This window comes from Hemiscyllium ocellatum, chromosome 15 (genome assembly GCF_020745735.1).
Source record: "Hemiscyllium ocellatum isolate sHemOce1 chromosome 15, sHemOce1.pat.X.cur, whole genome shotgun sequence".
Classification (NCBI taxonomy): domain Eukaryota; kingdom Metazoa; phylum Chordata; class Chondrichthyes; order Orectolobiformes; family Hemiscylliidae; genus Hemiscyllium; species Hemiscyllium ocellatum.
The window spans coordinates 60,917,525-60,936,430 of NC_083415.1; the positions used below are offsets into that span (position 1 = coordinate 60,917,525).

The 18,906-nt window shown below is 43.3% G+C and overlaps 1 protein-coding gene across 2 annotated transcripts in view; it reads left to right on the forward strand.

Moving 5' to 3' along the window:
• Positions 1 to 15,353, forward strand: part of gdf5 (growth differentiation factor 5) — a 129,757-nt gene extending 114,404 nt beyond the window's left edge. For both annotated transcript variants that reach the window (XM_060836535.1, XM_060836536.1), the window contains exon 3: positions 8,584 to 15,353. In XM_060836535.1, the coding sequence (XP_060692518.1) occupies positions 8,584 to 9,455 (872 nt within the window). In that variant the 3' untranslated portion in view covers positions 9,456 to 15,353. The remainder of the gene's footprint in view (positions 1 to 8,583) is intronic.
• The last annotated feature ends 3,553 nt before the right edge of the window (positions 15,354 to 18,906 follow it).

Consider the following 18,906-nt stretch of genomic DNA (forward strand, 5'->3'; position numbering starts at 1 on the left):
CTGGAGTGAAGAAAATCCCTGAGACTCTTGCCAGGGCTCCCTGATTGGCCCAAGTTAATTAGCGCCAACCAGGGAATCGCATACTCAATGAAGTCCACTTGGCCAACCTTGTTCCAACCTCTACAGTTTCCCTACAATCAAGGAAAAGCATTGTCTTGAACTTCAGCATCTGTCTTGGATCCATTTAATGAGAGTTTAGGAGGAAGGAAAAATGCATCAAGATCTGAAGCTGGTGAAGTTATGGATGGGTCTTGGTGAGACAGAGAGAAGGAGGGAACTTTATGGTGTTTCAGGGTGGAAGGGACAACTGTTTTGTGTTAATGATTCTCAGTTTAATGTGTACTTTATTCATGTCAATGCAGCTCCCTAACAAGACCCACCTTAGCCATTCCTCCAGCCAAGTTCTTTTAAGAGCCCTCCCAATATCCATTGTTTAAACCTCAATATTCAACAATTAAATAGAATTACGGAGGTAGGGACAAGAAAATGTTCTAAATTATTGCGCAGACTGAAATGCCTCCCATTTCATTATTTTTTCACAATTTTCTCCAATTTTCAATCTCGTCTTTTAAAAATGGCCCTCAAAGCAATGAGGTCCCATTTCTGTGTGGGACTTTACACAATTTCCCATTGTTTTCTGTCGAGGTTACTGTGAACGATTCATATGTTTACCAAGTCAGTCCCAATGTCTTCATGTGTGATCCTTGGCAGTGAATGTTAATAGGGAACTTTCCCATGAGAAAAACAGCACTTATAATGATCTGAAAATTGCACTGAGTTCTGTTATCATTTCCCCCTGCGATCTGTATTGAGGTATTAAGCTGTTTCTTCCAAATGGGTAGGTGTTAAAATAGCAGCAAGAGGGGAAAGCATACCTGACACATTTGCTCATCAACATTGCTTGTTGTGTTGTTACACTCAACTATCTAGACTATAAGACATAGGAACAGAACTGGAGATTCAGCCCATTGAGTCTGCTCTGTCACTTGATCATGGCTGATATGTTTCTCACTCCCATTCTACCTGTGACCCTTGAACACTTTGATACTCAAGAACTTATCTATCTCTTTCTTAAATACACTCAAAGACTTGGCCCCCATAACGCTCTGTGGCGATGAGTTCCACAGAGTCACCACTCTCTGGCTGTAGAAATTCCTCCACATCTCACTTTTATAGGGTCTCCTCTTCACTCTGAGACTGTGCCCTTGCATTCTAGTCTCTCCTACAAATGAAAACATCTCCATATCCACTCAGACCTCTCAGTATTCAGTGAGTATCGATCAGATCTCTTTCGTCCTTCTAAAGTCCATCGAGTCCAACCACTCTTCATATGAAAAGTCCTTCACCTCCTGGGATCATTCTTGTAAACTTGGATTCCTCTAAGGCCAGCCCATCCTTCCTTAGGTATGGGGCCCAATACTGCTCTCAGTGCAGTCTGACCAGAACCTTATACAGCCTCAGCAGTTACACACCTACTCTTGTACTTTAGCTCTCTTGAAATGAATACTAACATTGCATTTTTTTTGGTACCAACATCTGAACTTACATGTTAACCCTCAGAGAATCCTGAACTAGGACACCACCCATCTTCAGATATGCCTGGTGCTGTTCCTGGCATGCCTCCCTCTGCACTCTTCATTGAACCAAGGTTGATCCCTGGCTTGACGGTAATGGTTGAGTGGGGGATATGCCAGGCCGTGAGGTTAGATTGTGCGGGAGTACAATTCTGCTGTTGTTCATGGCCCATAGTGCATCAAGGATGCCCAGTCTTGAGTTGTTTGAAGTCTGTCCCACTTAACACAATGATAGTGCCACACAATATGATGGAGGGTATTCTCAATGTGAAGGCAGGACTTTGTCTCCACAAAGATTGTGCAGTGTTCTCCATTACTGATACTGTCATGGACAGATGCTGCTGGCAGATTGGGAAGGATGAGGTCAGGTATGTTTTTCCCTCTTGTTGGTTCTCTCACCACCTGCCACAGACCAAGTCGAGCAGCGATGTCCTTTAGGACCCAACCAGCTCAATCAGTAATGCTGCTGCCAAGCTGCTCTTGGTGGTGGGACATTGAAATCCCCCACCCAGAGTAAACCTTGTGTCCTTGCGACCCTCAGTGCTTCCTCTAAGTGCTGCTCAACATGGAGGGGATACTGATTCATCAGCGGAGGGAGGGCAATACGTGATAATCAGCAGGAGGTTTCCTTGTCCATCTGTAATCTAAAGCCATGAGATTTCATGGGGTCCAGAGTCAATGTTGAGAACTCCCAGAGCAACTCTTTACTGTAGACAACTGTGCTGCCACCTCTAATGGTCTGTCCTGCTGATGGGACAGAACATATTCAGGGACAGTGATGGTAGTGTCTGGGACACTCCCTGTAAGGCATGATTCCATGAGTATGACTATGTCAGGCTGTTGTTCTGCCTCCTGAATTACCCCAGAAACTCCTGCCATTGCTGCTCCACCATCTTCCCTGCTTAGCTCCCCTTCCAATCAACTCTGGCCAGCTCCTCCCTCATGTCTGTGTAGTTCCCTTTACTCCATTGTAACAATGTGACATCTGATTCCAGTTTCTCCCTCTCAACCTGAAGGATGAATTCTATCATTTTATGGTCACTACCTCCCAGGGGGTTCCTTCACTTTAAGCTCCCAAATCGAGTCTGCCTCATTACACATCACCAAATCAGAATTGCCTGCTCCCTACTGAGGTCAACCACAAACTGCTCCAAAAAATACCATGTTGTAGACATTCCACAAGTTCCATTTCTTGAGATCCGCTACCAATCTGATTTTCCCAGTCCACTTACCCTGTGGTTATTATAATGGTGCCCTTCTTGGACACTCAATTAAACTTACCACTTCGAACACGTTTTTTTATCATTTGTCCTTATCGCTCTTTCTGTGGATCAGTGACACTAATAGTTCCTGATAGGCAAGATGTTGGTGCTATTTAATCTCACCCTGACCCAGCAGTGCATCACAACTAAAGCAGTCAGACAGGCGATCAGTTCCTAGATTTCAGCTCATTCCTCTCCTCAGTGGACAGGAAGTAGCGCTGGATCAGCTGTGGTTCTATTGAATAGCAGAGCAGGTCAAGCAGCCAAAGGGCGTACTCTTTTTTTTTAAGAATATATTAGAATCCTTGCAATATGGAAATAGACCTTTCGGCCCAACCGACCCTCAAAAGAGTAATGCACACAGACCCATTCCTCTGTCTTATATTTACCCTGACTAATGCATCTAACACTATGGACAATTCGGCATGGCCGGTTCACCTGACCTGCACATCTTTTGGATTGTGGGAGGAAACCCACACAGACACAGGGCGAAAGTGCAAACTTCACACAAACGGTCGCCCGAGGTTGGACTCGAACCCAGGTGATGGCACTGTGAGGCAGCAGTGCTAACCACTGAGCCACCGTGCCACCCCTTGTTCCTACCTCCTCTGGTCTTATCCCAATGGAAATGTTCAGTGCAATGTCCTCTGGCTTTCTGGACTACTCTATATGCAAGTGAATGTTGCATAAAGGTTTGGTTTGTATGTTGAAGGATGAACCTGATGATCAGCAAGTGGGGAATGTACGATACAAAAAGGGGTTAACATTTCATTGGGTGATTGGTTAGCTTGTTTGCATCACTTGAGTGGAAAAAAGTGCTCATTTTAAATTTCATATGAGTGTGGGAGCCACCGCATTACAAACATCACAGAATGGAATTTTAACCCCAAAAACCGCAGAGAAAGGGAGTGAGATATTTAACCCCCAGTAGTGAGGCAGGAATAAGAGCAGGAGTTTGACTCACTGTTATCAGGTTCATCATCATGGCTAGCCTTCTCTATCATCTTATCCCCATATCCCTTGATTAGCTTGGTGTCCAATATTCAATCGATCTCAGTCTTGAATGGACAGCAATGAGTGACTGTCGCAATCCCCTGGGGCAGAGAATTCCAAAGGACCACAACCCTCTGGGTGAAGACATTTGTCCCCACCGCAGTTATTAATGCTCCTCTTATTACCCTCTTAGCTAAGGTTGGAATCTTGCATAGGAACTGGATCACTGTGAGTCCTTTCAGAGATTGGGTTAGATTCCTTGCTAACGTTTCAAAGCTGGATGCAAATGACAAACACTGTCTTCCTTGTAGAATAGACTATTCCTTTAGTTTAAGAAACATACCCCAAGAAGGACAAGGATAGCAGACACATTGGGACATCAGTATTGTCAAATCATTGTTGTCAATACCGATATATTCTTCACACAAAAGACAGTTAGTGAACTCGAAACTCTCTCCTACAATAAGCTGATGCTGGCCAACAATTATAAATGTCATAAAAGAGATTGTTGGTTTTTATGAGTAAGAGCATAAATGTTTACAGAACGAAGGCAGGTAGATAGACACAAATTAGCTTGGATCTGATTGAGAAATGGTAAAGGCTCAGGGGGCCTGAGGCACATCCTCCTTGATTCCCACCAACTTGTTGTAGCGGCAGACCATAGCAACACGACGGTTGGAGGAAGAGCACCTCATCTTCCGCCTGGGAACCCTCCAACCACAGGGGATGAACTCAGATTTCTCCAGTTTCCTCATTTCCCCTCCCCCCACCTTGTCTCAGTCAAATCCCTCGAACTCAGCACCGCCTTCCTAACCTGCAATCTTCTTCCTGACCTCTCCGCCCCCACCCCAGTCCGGCCTATCACCCCCACCTTGACCTCCTTCCACCTTTCACATCTCCATCGCCCCTCCCCCAAGTCCCTCCTCCCTACCTTTTATCTTAGCCTGCTGAACACACTTTCCTCATTCCTGATGAGGGGCTTATGCCCGAAACGTTGAATTTCCTGTTCCTTGGATGCTGCCTGACCTGCTGCGCTTTTCCAGCAACACATTTTCAGCTCCCACCAAATTGTGTCAGATTTCCAAGAATTGTGTTTGTTGCTTTGAGAAGCCGAGGTGAACGGACCAAGATATCCCAGCCCTCACAGCATGAGGTTCAAATGGATCAGAGAGGAACTGAGGTACAGCAAAAAAAAACAATAGAGGGACTGCAAAAGCTGTACATCATTGGAACAAGGGGTTAAAGCAAGTTCAGAAATCCATGGTTCTGGTGTTCTGGAAAAGAAAGTTAGAATAATTCTGACAAATCTTAAAATAGGCGAGTGGGTAAAATGTACACAAAGACTGATTTGTTGACTTGAAGGGGAGAATTAAATGTAGGAATTGAATGTTTAAATTACCTTGTTTTAGAATTCATGGTATACCATGAATACTGTTGTTGGTGAAGAAAACTGAAGTAATTGTAGAACTATGATAAGTGCCTGGCATTCCCATGGTAACAGATCATTGCATGAAGACCATGAACTGTGGTTTACCACATGTGGCAAACATCTTCATAGTGACATTTTTGGGGATTGTAATAGCAGCAGCAGCAGCCAAAGAACAGCAGAGAGGTTCTGGCCTGCACACAATGCTCAGTGTTGCCCCACACAGTGCAACACACTCTACATTGTTCCTCTGGTTTGTTCGTGTGGTTGGTGACGTCCTCACAGTGTGCTATCAGCTTTCTGATTCTCTTGTACTAGTTCATGACTGCAGAATGATGTAATGCATGGAGATTGCCTCAGTTGTACTTTGACAGACAGTGGGATAGCGGTCTTATGGTTCAGTAGGTGGCGCCACTGCCTCTGAGCCAGAAGCTCTGAGCTGAAGTTCACTCCAGAACCTCTTGGCTGGGGGAGCAGTTTTCCTGTGGGTCAATAATCAGCCTGCTGATCTGTCCAACTCTTCCACTCTATCCCCCAAAGAGGAGAAAGTATGTGCAATGATACAGATTAAAGAAACCAATAGCTTTCAGACTGCAAGCATCATCACCGATGTTGTCTCTGAGAAATTGCAATTCCATTGCCAAGGGATAATTGCAGTTTGTATCAAAGGGACATCACTTTGTTTTAAGGAAAATTGTGTCTCTTCATTCAGAAGGTAAGGTAGAGTAATGTGCCAGGGGGAAGGAAAGCTTCCTGTAATATTAAAACACTGTGGCATCCTGATACACAACGTTCTCGAATGTAAGGGCTTAGTTAACCATTTTAGTCTTGGTCCTAAGTTTTAGTTCTCTTCGGATTCCTTAATATCCCAACACTGAATATTGTTTTTTAAAGAATATTGTTGCAAATCTGGAAGTGTCACTTATTTATTTAAAGAACACAAAGGAAAATGACAATTAGTAACTGAAACAGGCCTGGTGTGTAGGTTAGGGGAATGGGTCTGGGTGGGATACTCTTCAGAGATTGGTTTTTTGATTAGATTACTTACAGTGTGGAAACAGGCCCTACGGCCCAACAAGTCCACACCGACCCGCCGAAGCACAACCTACCTATACCCCTACATTTACTCCTTACCTAACACTACAGGCAATTTAGCGTGGCCAATTCACCTGACCCACACATCTTTGGACTGTGGGAGGAAACCTACGCAGACACGGGGAGAATGTGTAAACTCCACACAGTCGCCTGAGGTGGGAATTGAACCCCGGTCTCTGGCGCTGTGAGGCAGCAGTGCTAACCACTGTACCACCATGCCGCCCACTGGTATGGACTGGTTGGGCCGAATGGCCTGTTTCCACACTGTGAGGATTCTATAATCCATACAGCACACTTATTTTCTGCTGTTCAGATTGATTGTTGCAAATCTGGAAGTGTCACTTATTGCTTGCACAGACATGATGGATCGAATGTCCTTCTGTCTGCATTGCTGTATAATTCAACGATACACGCCCAGGAACAATCAGTTATCAAACCAAAGAGCATGGAGATGCTGATTCGTAATGCCCTTTGTGTTGTCCAGTGGAATTCGAGCACTTCCCAGGGCGGTTCTGTCTCATGTAACGATGCCCACCACTTTCCTCCTTGAAGTTTTCAGATATTACCCAATCTCAACATCTTTTTGTGAGAGACTTCCAGATTATGTGAAAGAAAATGGAGTACCCTAAGTAAGAAGTATTCTTTGAGGGGCTAAATGGCCTGTTCCTATTAACTCTTGAGTTTGTATGTGATGCAGCACTCCCACATTCTCGTGTTTCAAGTCAGTTTTCCAAATAATTGTTTTCTACATCAAAACTCTTTCTGGGTATGTTTATCAATATGGGTCGCAGGATGCAGCAGACTTGAGGTCTTATGGCCCTGTTCCTAATTCATATGCTTGTATATAAAATCAGTGTTTTTAGATATGTATGAGTATCTGGGTTGAATTATTATTACTTTACTCTGTTTCCACTACCCCTTCACCTTTTCTGTTTTTCCTCACTGCTGTTTTTCTTGCTTTCCTGCATATTTTGTTCATGAGTTGATTGATAAGGCACTGCCAGTGTTGGTGCGTGTAGATAGGAGCAGACCCAAAAAAGCTTTCTAGTGCATTATAAATGTCACTTTTTTCCCTTTCTAATTGTTTATTTCTTACACATTGGAGGATTTAGACGAAAAAGACATTTATTTATATGGCAGCTTAAACGTGCTGAGTGCACTCTCAGCCACTTTTACACTTTTTACACGTTTCAAATTTTGCTTCTGTTGCAGTTTAGAAACACGTGGCAGACAATTTGTGTACGGCAAGGAGATGGTGACCAGGCCATCTGCTAAGGCATAAAGAGAATTCCTTGACATGCAGATATTGTCTTAGAAACTCTTACATTCATCCACAAGACTTGGTATTTTCTAAGGCTGTCCCTCTGTAGGTGATGACCCTGGTGTTGGAACACTAAAGGGCTAGTGTAGATTAATGTCATAATGACACTAGGTTATAATCCAACAGGTTATAACCTTTGTCAGGTTAAAGAGCAGTGCTCCAAAACCCTTGTGATTTCAAATGAACCTGTTGGACTACAACCTGGTGTCGTGTGACTTCTGACCTTGTCCACCCCAGTCCAACGCCAGCACTTCCCCATCATGGCTTCCAGGGTAGATTAAATCATTGAGTTTCTGAGCACATTGTAAACTCTGAACCCTGAATTCAAGCATTCAAGATAATATTTCACGTTAAAATTATGTGAAGGGTGACAGCAAAAAGCAGGAGATTGATGGCAGGTCAAAATGCTCAGAGAGCTAGTGCAGACATGATGGGCCAAATGGCCTTTCTCTGTACTGAAATAATTCTGTCTTTCTATAGAACCAAGGCTGACACCATCAGTGCATATATTTCTGATCTTCTTTCCGTCGTGTATTTCAGTACTAAGGACAATCCTTTGGCTTCAAAACTGATGGTATTGGGATGGAATCATAGAATTCCATAGTGCACAAGGATGCCATTTGGTCCATTACATCAGTGCTATCGCTTAATTTACTGTCCTTTTTCCATAGACCAGAAAACCTGTTTCCTTCACAATACTTTATCCAATTCTCTTTCAAAAGTCAATAGTTTTTTTATTACTTTTAGGTAAATTTAAACTAATAGATTCAAAATGTTCTGGTGGGATTTGATCTCACCATTATCATCTCCAGGTCGCTGTCATCACCACTATGCTATTTACCATTTGCAGTTCTCATGTTAATGATATTCCTTGTTCCTTTTGAGTGTCTGATTCATTTCTTGTTTTCTCAGATGAACGCCACACCTATGTGAAAAAACAGAAGTACATCTTCAACATCAGCGCTATGGAAAAGGAAGGGTTGCTCGGAGCTGAGCTGCGGATCCTGCGGACAAGGCCAGCAGATCCGAGGCGTCAACGAGTTCCAGCAACTGTGTACAACCTCAGAATATCCAAGTGCCCCACAGACAGGCAGAAGCCAATTGTACTCGACTCTTGCTCTGCTGATATTTTGGATGCGCCCAAATGGGAAGTCTTTAACATTTGGAAACTGTTCAAAACGTACCGGAAGGAGCAGCCGTTGACTCAACTTTGCCTCGAACTGGAGGCCTTGGACAGAGGAAGGGCAGTGGATCTAAGAAGCTTGGGTTTTGGCAGAGCAGGGCGCCATATCAAAGAGAAAGCTCTGCTGCTGGTGTCAGGTAGGACCAAAAAACGGGACCTGTTCTTTAACGAAGTCAAGGCCAGATCGGGGCAGGATGACAAGACTGTTTATGAATTCCTGTTCAACCAGAGGAGGAAGAGAAGGGCCCCTCACACATCCCGCCAAGCAAAAGGCAAGAAGGCCAAGCCAAGGTGCACTAGAAGACCTCTCCATGTGAACTTCAAGGAGATGGGCTGGGATGATTGGATCATTGCTCCATTGGACTATGAAGCCTATCATTGTGAAGGGGTTTGTGACTTTCCTCTTCGGTCTCACTTAGAACCCACAAACCATGCCATTATTCAGACGCTGATGAACTCCATGGACCCAGAGTCAACTCCACCCAGTTGCTGTGTACCCACAAAACTAAGTCCCATTAGTATTTTGTACATAGACTCTGCCAATAATGTGGTCTATAAACAGTATGAGGACATGGTAGTAGAGTCCTGTGGTTGCAGGTAGCATTGGACTGAATTATCAGACAAGCAGAAATGGGTACAAATATGGGATTTGTGCCATATTGAGTATTGCAGGTCCAGTTGGTTTTCTGGTGGTGCCCTTGCAGTCAAGGCATCACTGACCTTCGGTAATATGTCAAACATGAATATTCAATGGAGCAGAAAATAAATTGCAGTTAAAGCCAAGCAAAAATCAGATTTGGCTACAAATTAACTCAGTAACCATATTGGCTCTAAAATGTATCTCCTCTGAGTGGCACTTACCTTCATTATTGTGAGTTGGTGCCAAGAATCCAATTGACAGCCCACGTTACTGGGTACTTCATGTGACCACCACAATCAACTCACTCATCACTGCCTGCTTAACTCAGACAGACCAGGGACAGTGCTGGGAGGAAGAGAGTGGAGTGAGTGGTGGGACGGAGACCAAGGGAGAGACAGAGAGATTAAATTGAGACATGGCTCCAGAAAGATTTTTCATTCTCACTGGAGCCAACTGTGATCTATTTTGATGTACAGTACCTAATGTTGCAAACTAGTTTATTTACTTCAAAGCAATCTCATTAAACATCACCTCTTGATCATTGCAAACAAGGATGTTACCACAATGTCCTCTATACCACTGAACAAATAGCTAAAAAGATCAATTTCTTACAACATGTTAACATCTTTTGGTTAAAGTCCAACCTGAACGCACAATTCGCTCATGGCCCATTTGGGGTTGGAGGACACATATCATAGGAACGTAGGAAATAGGAGCACACATAGGCCATTCAGCCCTTCAAACCTGCTCCAATATTCAATACAATCATGGCTGATCATTCATTTCAATGCCCTGTTCCCTTTTTATCCCCAGTGCCTTTGATTGCTTCAGACCTAAGAACTATATGTAACTCTTCTTGAAAATATTTAATCTATTATCCCCACATTATGTGGCAGAGAATTCCAAAGGCTCACCAGTCTCTGTGTGAAGAAAGTTCTCATCTCAAGCCTATTCTGTATCCTTAGACTGTGAGCCCTGGTTCTGGCCCCCCTGTTATCGGGAACATCATCTCATCCTGACTAGTCCTGCTAGAATTTTACAGATTTAGGAGTTGCCCCTTTATCTGCTAAATTCCAGTGAGTTTAGTCCTAACCTCTCCAATCTCCCTTCATCCATCAGCCTATTAATGTTACAGAGACCCATTTGCAAGTTGTCCACACTGACCATAAGGGAATATTTCCACAAATCCACGTTGTAGATAGGAACTTGGCATGTTGCTATGAGCAATCCTCCTGAGGAAAGGAAATATTCAACCCAAAACAATTCTACTACTACTACTTGCACTCTACAGTCCATGATTTTGCTTTTGTTGGTTGACGGTGAAACATTTTGTTATCTGAGAAAGCTGAACAGGTAGTAATCAAGGCAGACTCAACATATGGTTCTATCAGATCTCCCAGCTAATTATTGTCCACTGCAATGCATTAACCAGCTGCTTTCTTGTTAAAGTGAACTGATAAATCACAAAACTTTCAAACTGGTGTCAGCAAATGAGCAATTTTATTTTAAGATAAGATGGTCCAGAGGTTTGAATACTGAATGGATGGCTTTCCATTCCCAGCTCTGTTAAAAATATTTTTTGAAGTTCTCTTTCGAATAGGAAGCATGGTGGCTCAGTGATTAGCACTGCTGTCTCACAGCACCAGGGTCCCAGGTTTGATTCCAGCTTTGAGTGACTGTCTGTGTGGAGGTTGCACATTCTCCCCGTGTCTGCGTTGGTTTCCTCCAGCTCCCTGGTTTCCTCCCACAATCCAAAGATGTGCAGGCCAGGTGACTTGGCCATGCTAAATGGCCCATAGTGTTAGTTGCATTAGTCAGGAGTAAGTGTAAGGAAATGGGTCTGGGTGGGTTAATCTTCGGAGGGTTGGTGTGGACTGGCTGGGCTGAAGAACCGGTTTCCACACTGTAGGTAATCTAATCAGTAAAGGAGGAGGAAACAGGCAGACCATACATCAATATCTCTGAATCTGAGGAACATCATACCATTCTTATCTCTCAAAATCATAAATTTATACTCAATAAAAAAATGGACCCTACAAGTGACAATACTAGAGGCCTGAAAGTAGGCAAGTCCTGGATTAGTCGATACTGTATACATTGTGATTGAAAAACCAAACCATGAGAAAATGTATAGGTGGCTCAGTGGTTAGCACTGCTGCCTCACAGTGGTAGGGTCACAGGTTTGATTACTCCCTCGGGTGACTGTCTGTGCAGAGTTTGCACATTGTTCGTGTGTCTGCATAGGTCCACTCCGAGATCTCCAGTCTCCTGTCGTGGCCCAACGATGTGCAGGTTAGGTGGATCACCCATGCTCAATTATCTGTAGTGTCCGGGGATGTGTAGGTTAGATGGATTGGCCTTGGGAAATGCAGGGTTACAGGGATAGGCTGGGTCTGGTTGAGATGCTTTCTGAAGGATCAGTGAGCACCCGATGAGCTGAATAGCCTGCTTCAGCATTGTAGGGATTCTATAATGTCTCTTAAAAGCTGAATATAAAACTTGAATATTTTATTCTCTTGACTACTCATAGGGATGTCATCGGGTGAGGAGCACTGAGAAAGGAACAGTACAATTGTCCTGAGATGTACATTTTTTCAGTATTGTTTAGGGATATGTTTAAAGTCATGATAAAGGCCATTCAGCTCCCTAAAAGTCTGTCCTCTGGTACTTTCCCATCTGAGAATCTGGAAGAAGCAACTTGTAAGGGTTTTGCCTGGTACAAGCAGTTGGATTTGGAAATGTAGAACATGCTAAGTTAAATGGCAGTGTTCAGGTCCTTTCAACATCCTGAAAACAGATGCCCACTGCTTTGGCAATGAGGAAACAACATCTTGTGGGACAAGAGGTGCTAGAAAGTGTCATCTGGAAACCAAGTGTGGGTACAGGGCAATTATAGACAATAGGAAACAGCTGCTGACCAATCTCCTCACCTCTAAATGGGATGGTGACTCACTATTCAATGGGATTCATCTTTACAAGGCCTGTGGGATTGTAACATGCACCATCATAATGTATTACCATTTGTATTGCTCACTGAAGGCCTTTTGTCCTCGGTTGCTTCCTGACCAGCTGTGCTTTTCCAGTACCACTCTAATCTAGACTCTAATCTCTAGCATCTGCAGTTCTCACTTTTGCCTCACTATACCTGGTGTCTAATCATATCTTTCACTTGCCTGGCAATTAATGACAGACTACCCTGTTCGAGTGCACGCTAACTATCTCTGAGCAAGCAATCAGATGTTCTGTCTACACTGAGAATAATTAGAAATGCACACCATTACACTATTTCTACTACTATTGGAGACAGCTTTGGCTTTAGTTATAGTTACATATCTTTACTGCATATCTGTTTCGGAGTCATCTCTCACGTTGTATCCCTGTTGACATCAGCAAGCAACCAATCCAAATGGGGGCACTGCGGCATGAACAGGCATCAGTCTGCAATGACTTCAAACATTTCCATTACCGCCACCATGATTGACACAATTATCCAAACTATTCTCTGCTTGAACCCCATGCTTCAACACACTGTCCCTTTAATGGGGGACAGATTAGCAACAAAGTTTGCACTCTTTCTCTTCTGATCATTGTGAATTCTCAAACATTAGTTACTCTTCTGGTGAGGGGAAGAGTTAAGCCTTTGAATAATGAGACTACGTTTGGCTTTTAAGAACAGTACTCCTGTGTAAATCATCCACACAGACACATTCCAGGATATCAATGTAAAGTTAGAGGAATGTGTACATTAGTGAATATGGATAATAGTCTGGCTATCAAAGTAACTATAAAAATGCCCCTATTTTGACATTTGGTGTTATGATATTCCCAGATAGGTGAAAGGAAAATGTTTAGAAATTTTGAACATTGGCCACCAGAATGAGAAGTCTGTGCTTCTTAATGCTATGTATGGCACCATAGTTCACAAAAGACTCAGCCATCGATGTCTATTTGAGAGGGAGGGAGAGAGAGGGGACTGGTTATGTATTGCTGAGGATAGCCACTCCACAGGCATGGGGTGAGCTGCTGGGCAGGCAAGCAGCAGATAGGCAGGGTCTCCATGAATTCCCACAGCCAGTGCAGGAATTGAACCTGTGCTGTGGCTTGTGTTTTGCAGCATGTTCTGGTCTTCTAGCCAACCAGTCAAACCAATCACCCATTTAGGGTGGCACGGTGGCTCAGAGGTTAGCATTGCTGCCTCACAGTGATAGTCTGTGGAATCTCCCCATGTCTGTGTGCGTTTCCTCCAGATGCTCCAATTTCCATTGCAGGTTGGGTGGGTTGGCCGGCCATGTTAATTTGTCCAGACTATCCACAGATGTGCAGGGTTAGTGGGTTAACCATTGGAAATGCAGAGAAAGGTTGGGAGAGGTTGCTGGATTGGATGCTCTTTGGAGGGTCAATGGAGACTTGATGGGCTGAATGGCCTGCTTCCACACAATAGGGATTCTATTCCATGATTCTATCTCCATGCTATGATTTGGCTCACAGACTAGTGTGGGAAATGTGAGGCAGAATTGTGAAGATCCAAGTAGAGATTGGAACAATTCCTTAATGATGGGAAGCTAGAAACTGTGGATGAACAAGAGATTGGGTGTCAACCAATAGAAATCACTAGAAGCTGAAAACAAATATAGAAAGCAATTTAAAAAGCTTGGCAGCTGGAGCACAGAGTGAGGACGTGATGCTTAAATTGTAGGGAGACTTGGCCAGATCCCATTTGATGTATCACATTCAATTGTACACACCTTCTCAAGGATGATCAAGTGGCCTTGAGGGGAGTACAGTGCAGATTCACAAAAATGATGCTCAACTCCAAAGAGTCAGGTTAAAAAGGCATTTTACTTTATGTGGGTTAAGATTTTCTTGCATTTCAAAGACTGAAGGGTGATTTATTTGAGCTGCGAAAAGGGATGAAAGGAAATGATGAGGGTTGGCTTAAAGAATTGATTTCTTCTGATTGAGGAGTCCAGAACATGAGGGTGACACTGGAGTGAGATGACAAATTATGGAGTTGTCATACAAATCTTAACCCCACCCCACAAATGGTTGAGTGGTGGAACGAAATTAATTATTTCAAGACAAATGTCAATAGATATTTTTATGAGGGTTGAGTACAAAGGGATTTGGAGCTGAGGTGAATAAATGGAATTGTAACATGGATTCACCATAAACTGATTGAAAATCTGAACAGTCTTTTTCCCCTCTATCTGGATTTTGACGTTGGTAACTGATGTTAATGTATGGAGTGAGCCCCACTTGCGATAAACATGATCCCAAAACATTGGCAGCTGTCAAGATTCTTTTTCCAACCTCTGTAAGCTCAGGAGGAGGGGCAGGCTGACAGTAAACCAAAGAAAAATGCAGCATTTCCAATGGAAAAACCCATTTGGTCAACTGAAAATTGAGTTTGCTTCTCTCACAGTAAAGGGTTTGGGTTCCCATGCCAGGCAAAATAGACAGTGTTCTCTCAGCATCTGTTACCACAGCCTTAGTATCTGACTCATGCTCTGCTGATCCAATTAGCACAAGCTAGGGAGAGGGTATGAGGGAGAAGATATCACTACTCAACTCTGTGTCATACCCGCACACGATGGTACCTTTTACAATTAGTAGCAGCATGCGCTGGAGTGGCATCAATGGGTATATGCACGTCAGAAGGTCCAATATGCCAGTCCATCCTGCACAAGAGAAGCTCATTGTGTACAGAAATTACTTGGGGATCAAGGAGAAATTTGCTATAATTTTCAGCAGTAGCCATGGGTGTAATCACTGCATGCTGAAATGAAATCAGATATGTGAACTCTTTAATATGTACAAAGAGGAATTTGCTATTGGATTATAAAATGTTACTGTAAATTAGCCATTGTTGCAATTTTCCTGAACGCATGTACCATACAAAAAGAATCGAACTAATGAGATGTGCTTGAGATAGAAAGAGCCTTGAATGCTAAAAATCTGAAATAAAAACAGAAAATACTGGAAATGTTCAGAATTACATTAACTTTACAGGTCAGTAACTGACCATCCCAACCAGCCGGTCTATGTCAGTCTCTGTGCTCTATATAATCCTCCTCCACCATTTCGTTGCATCCAATCAATATATCTTTCTGTTCTTTTCTCTATTATACATTTAATGAACGTTTAAATGTATCAATCCAACCTGTCTTGACGACACAATGTATTAGCGAGTCCCACATAACTTTTCTGGGGAGAAAAGGTTTCTCCTGAATTTCCAACTGGATTTATGAGTGACTGTCATATGCTTCTGATCACTGAGTGGAATCTATATGCAAAACAGATGTTCTTAGTTTGGGGAAGTAGAGAGAGAGGCTGATGGTTTAACCAACTTGGTCTTGAACTCGAATTTCCACTAGAGTCCTTCATCTCTGTCTCTCTTCTGAGTTCCCTGCCTTTCTGAAATCTGCCTCTTTGACCATGCCTTTGGTCACCTGCCATAACATCCCACTGTGTGACTGTGGGCTAGATATTTTAAAGGTGCTGTCGAGATGGAAATTGCTGTTACTGTTTTGCGGAATCAACACGTAAACAGAATTGGGTTGTTGCTAAAATCTCAGGTTTGAGGTTTTCCTTTTAAAAGGTTCTCCTCTCGGCATTGCTTTGAACCATTCCCAGAGGATGAAGGTCACAGGGAGGAGTTGGGAAGGAGGAAAGGGAAACTCTTCCACTGGCTCTTTGGGAAATCTAATTCTTTTCATTTTATTTATATTAGGCCGGGAAAGGAGGTAGCAAGTTAGGAAAGTGGGGAGAAACAGCAAAGGAAGCGAAAGTCCTAATAAATATTGAAACTGATAATAACACAGAAACATAGAAAATAGGAGCAGGAATTGGCCATTCAGCCCTTCGTATCTGCTCCACCATTCATTCTGAACATCCAACTCAGTACCATGTTCCCACTTTCTCCCCATACCCTTTGATCCCTTTAGCCCCCAGAACTATATCTAACTCTTTTCTGAAAACATTCAATGTTTTGGCCTCAACCATCTCCTCTGGCAGAGAATTCCACAGGCTCACTTAGAGTCATAGAGATGTACAGCATGGAAACAGATCCTTTGGTCCAACCTGTCCATGCTGATCAGATATCCCAACCCAATCTAGTCCCACTTGTCAGCACCCAGCCCATATCCCTCCAAACCCTTCCTATTCATATACCCAACCAAATGTCTCTTAAATATTGCAATTGTACCAGCCTCCACCACTTCCTCTGGCATACACGTACCATCCTCTGCGTGAAAAAGTTGTCCCTTAGGTCTCTTTTATATCTTTCCCCTCTCACCCTAAATCTATGCCCTCTAGTTCTGGACTCCCCCACCCCAGGGAAAAGACTTTGTCTATTTATCTTATCCATGCCCCTCATAATTTTGTAAACCTCTATAAGGTCATCCCTCAGCCTCCGACGCTCCAGGGAAAACAGCCCTAGCCTGTTCAGCCTCTCCCTATAGCTCAAATCCTCCAATCCTGACAACATCCTTGTAAATCTTGTCTGAACCCTTTCAAGTTTCACAACATCTTTCCGATAGGAAGGAGACCAGAATTGCACACAATATTCCAACAGTGGCCTAATCAATGTCCTGTACAGCTGCAACATGACCTCCCAACTCCTGTACTCAGTACTCTGACCAATAAAGTAAAGCATACCAAACGCCTTCTTCACTATCCTATGTACCTGCGACTCCACTTTCAAGGAGCTATGAACCTGCACTCCAAGATCTCTTTGTTCAGCAACACTCCCTAGGACCTTACCATTAAGTGTATAAGTCCTGCTAAGATTTGCTTTCCCAAAATGCAGCACCTCGCATTTATCTGAATTAAACTCCATCTGCCACTTCTCGGCCTATTGGCCCAACTGTGAAGATCCTGTTGTAATCTGAGGTAACCTTCGCTTCTCTCTGGTTGGATACATTTCTCGTCATCTTAATCCTAAAAGGCCTACCCTATATGCTTACAAAGTGACCCCTGGTGCTGTAAGATCATATGACATAGCAGCAGACATAGGCTATTCAGCCCATTGAGTTTGCTCTGCCATTCAATGAGAGCTTGGCTAATCTGATAATCTTCAACTCCACCTTTCTACCTTTTCCCCACGACCCTCGATTTTCTTACTGATGAAAAATCTGTCGATCTCAGCCTTGAATATGCTGAATGACCCAACCTCAACAGCCTTCTGCGGTAAAGGATTACGCAGATTTACCACCCTCTCAGAGAAGAAATTTTTCCTTTTCTCTGGCTTAAATGTACGAGCCCTTATTCTTAGATGATGCCCTGTGATCCTAGACTGTCTCACAAGGAGGAACAATCTTTCTGCTCCTATCCTGTCAAAGTTTTGTATGTTTCAATTAGGTTCCCTCTCATTTTTCTAAATTCCAGTGATTACAACCTACTCAGCCTCTCCTGATAAGATAGTCCCTCCAGACCCAGGATCAGCCTGGTGAACCTTTTCTGGACTACCTCCAATGCCTATATATCTTTCCTTCGATAAGGGGCCCAAAACTGTTCACAGTATTCCAGCTGTCGTTTGGCTAGTGCCTTGTATCATTTCAGCAAGACCTCCCTATCTTTACACTGCATTTACTTTGAAATAAAGGCCAACATTCCATTTGCCTTTGCTGTTACCCTCTGAACTTGGATGATAGCTTTCTGTGACACATGGATGAGGACTCCCAAATTGCTCTTGTTCTGTGGTTTTCTTCATCTTTCATCATTTAACTATTAGTCAGCTCCTTTATTCTTCCAGTATGTGTCCTGATTCCCCAGTCATCAGGGATCTCCTTACTGTGTTTACATGTCTAGTCCTGTGAGACTTTTATAGGTTTCTATGAGATTTTCCCCTTCATTCTTCTATGTAAATCAGTCCTAACAAATCTAGTGTTTTCTCATACGTCTGTCCTGCAGTCCCAGGAATCAGTATGATTAACTTTTGCCGCACTCCCTCTATCCTTACTCAGATAAGGAGACTAAAACTGCACTCAGTTTTCCACGTGTAATCGCACCAAGGCCCCATATAATTGCAGCAAGACATTCCTGCTTCTATATTTGAATCCTTTCACCATGAAAGCCAAATCCCATTTGCTTATTTTCAGTGACTGGTATATGAAGGCACCCAGATCTTGTTGCACCTCCCCCTTTTCCAATCTATAACCATTCAGGTAATAACCTTCCTTCCAAAGTGAGAAACATCACATTTATCCACATTGTACTGCATCCAGCTACTCCGCCTGTCCAAATCACACTGCAACATCTCTGTATCCTCCTCACAGCTCACCCTTTCACCCAGCCTTATGTCATTTGCAAACTTAGAGCTGTTACATTCCCTCATCTACAACATTAACTTTTATTGTCAATAGCTGGGAATCCAAGTAAGCACTTGGAGCAGCAGGATGGTTTAGTGGATAGC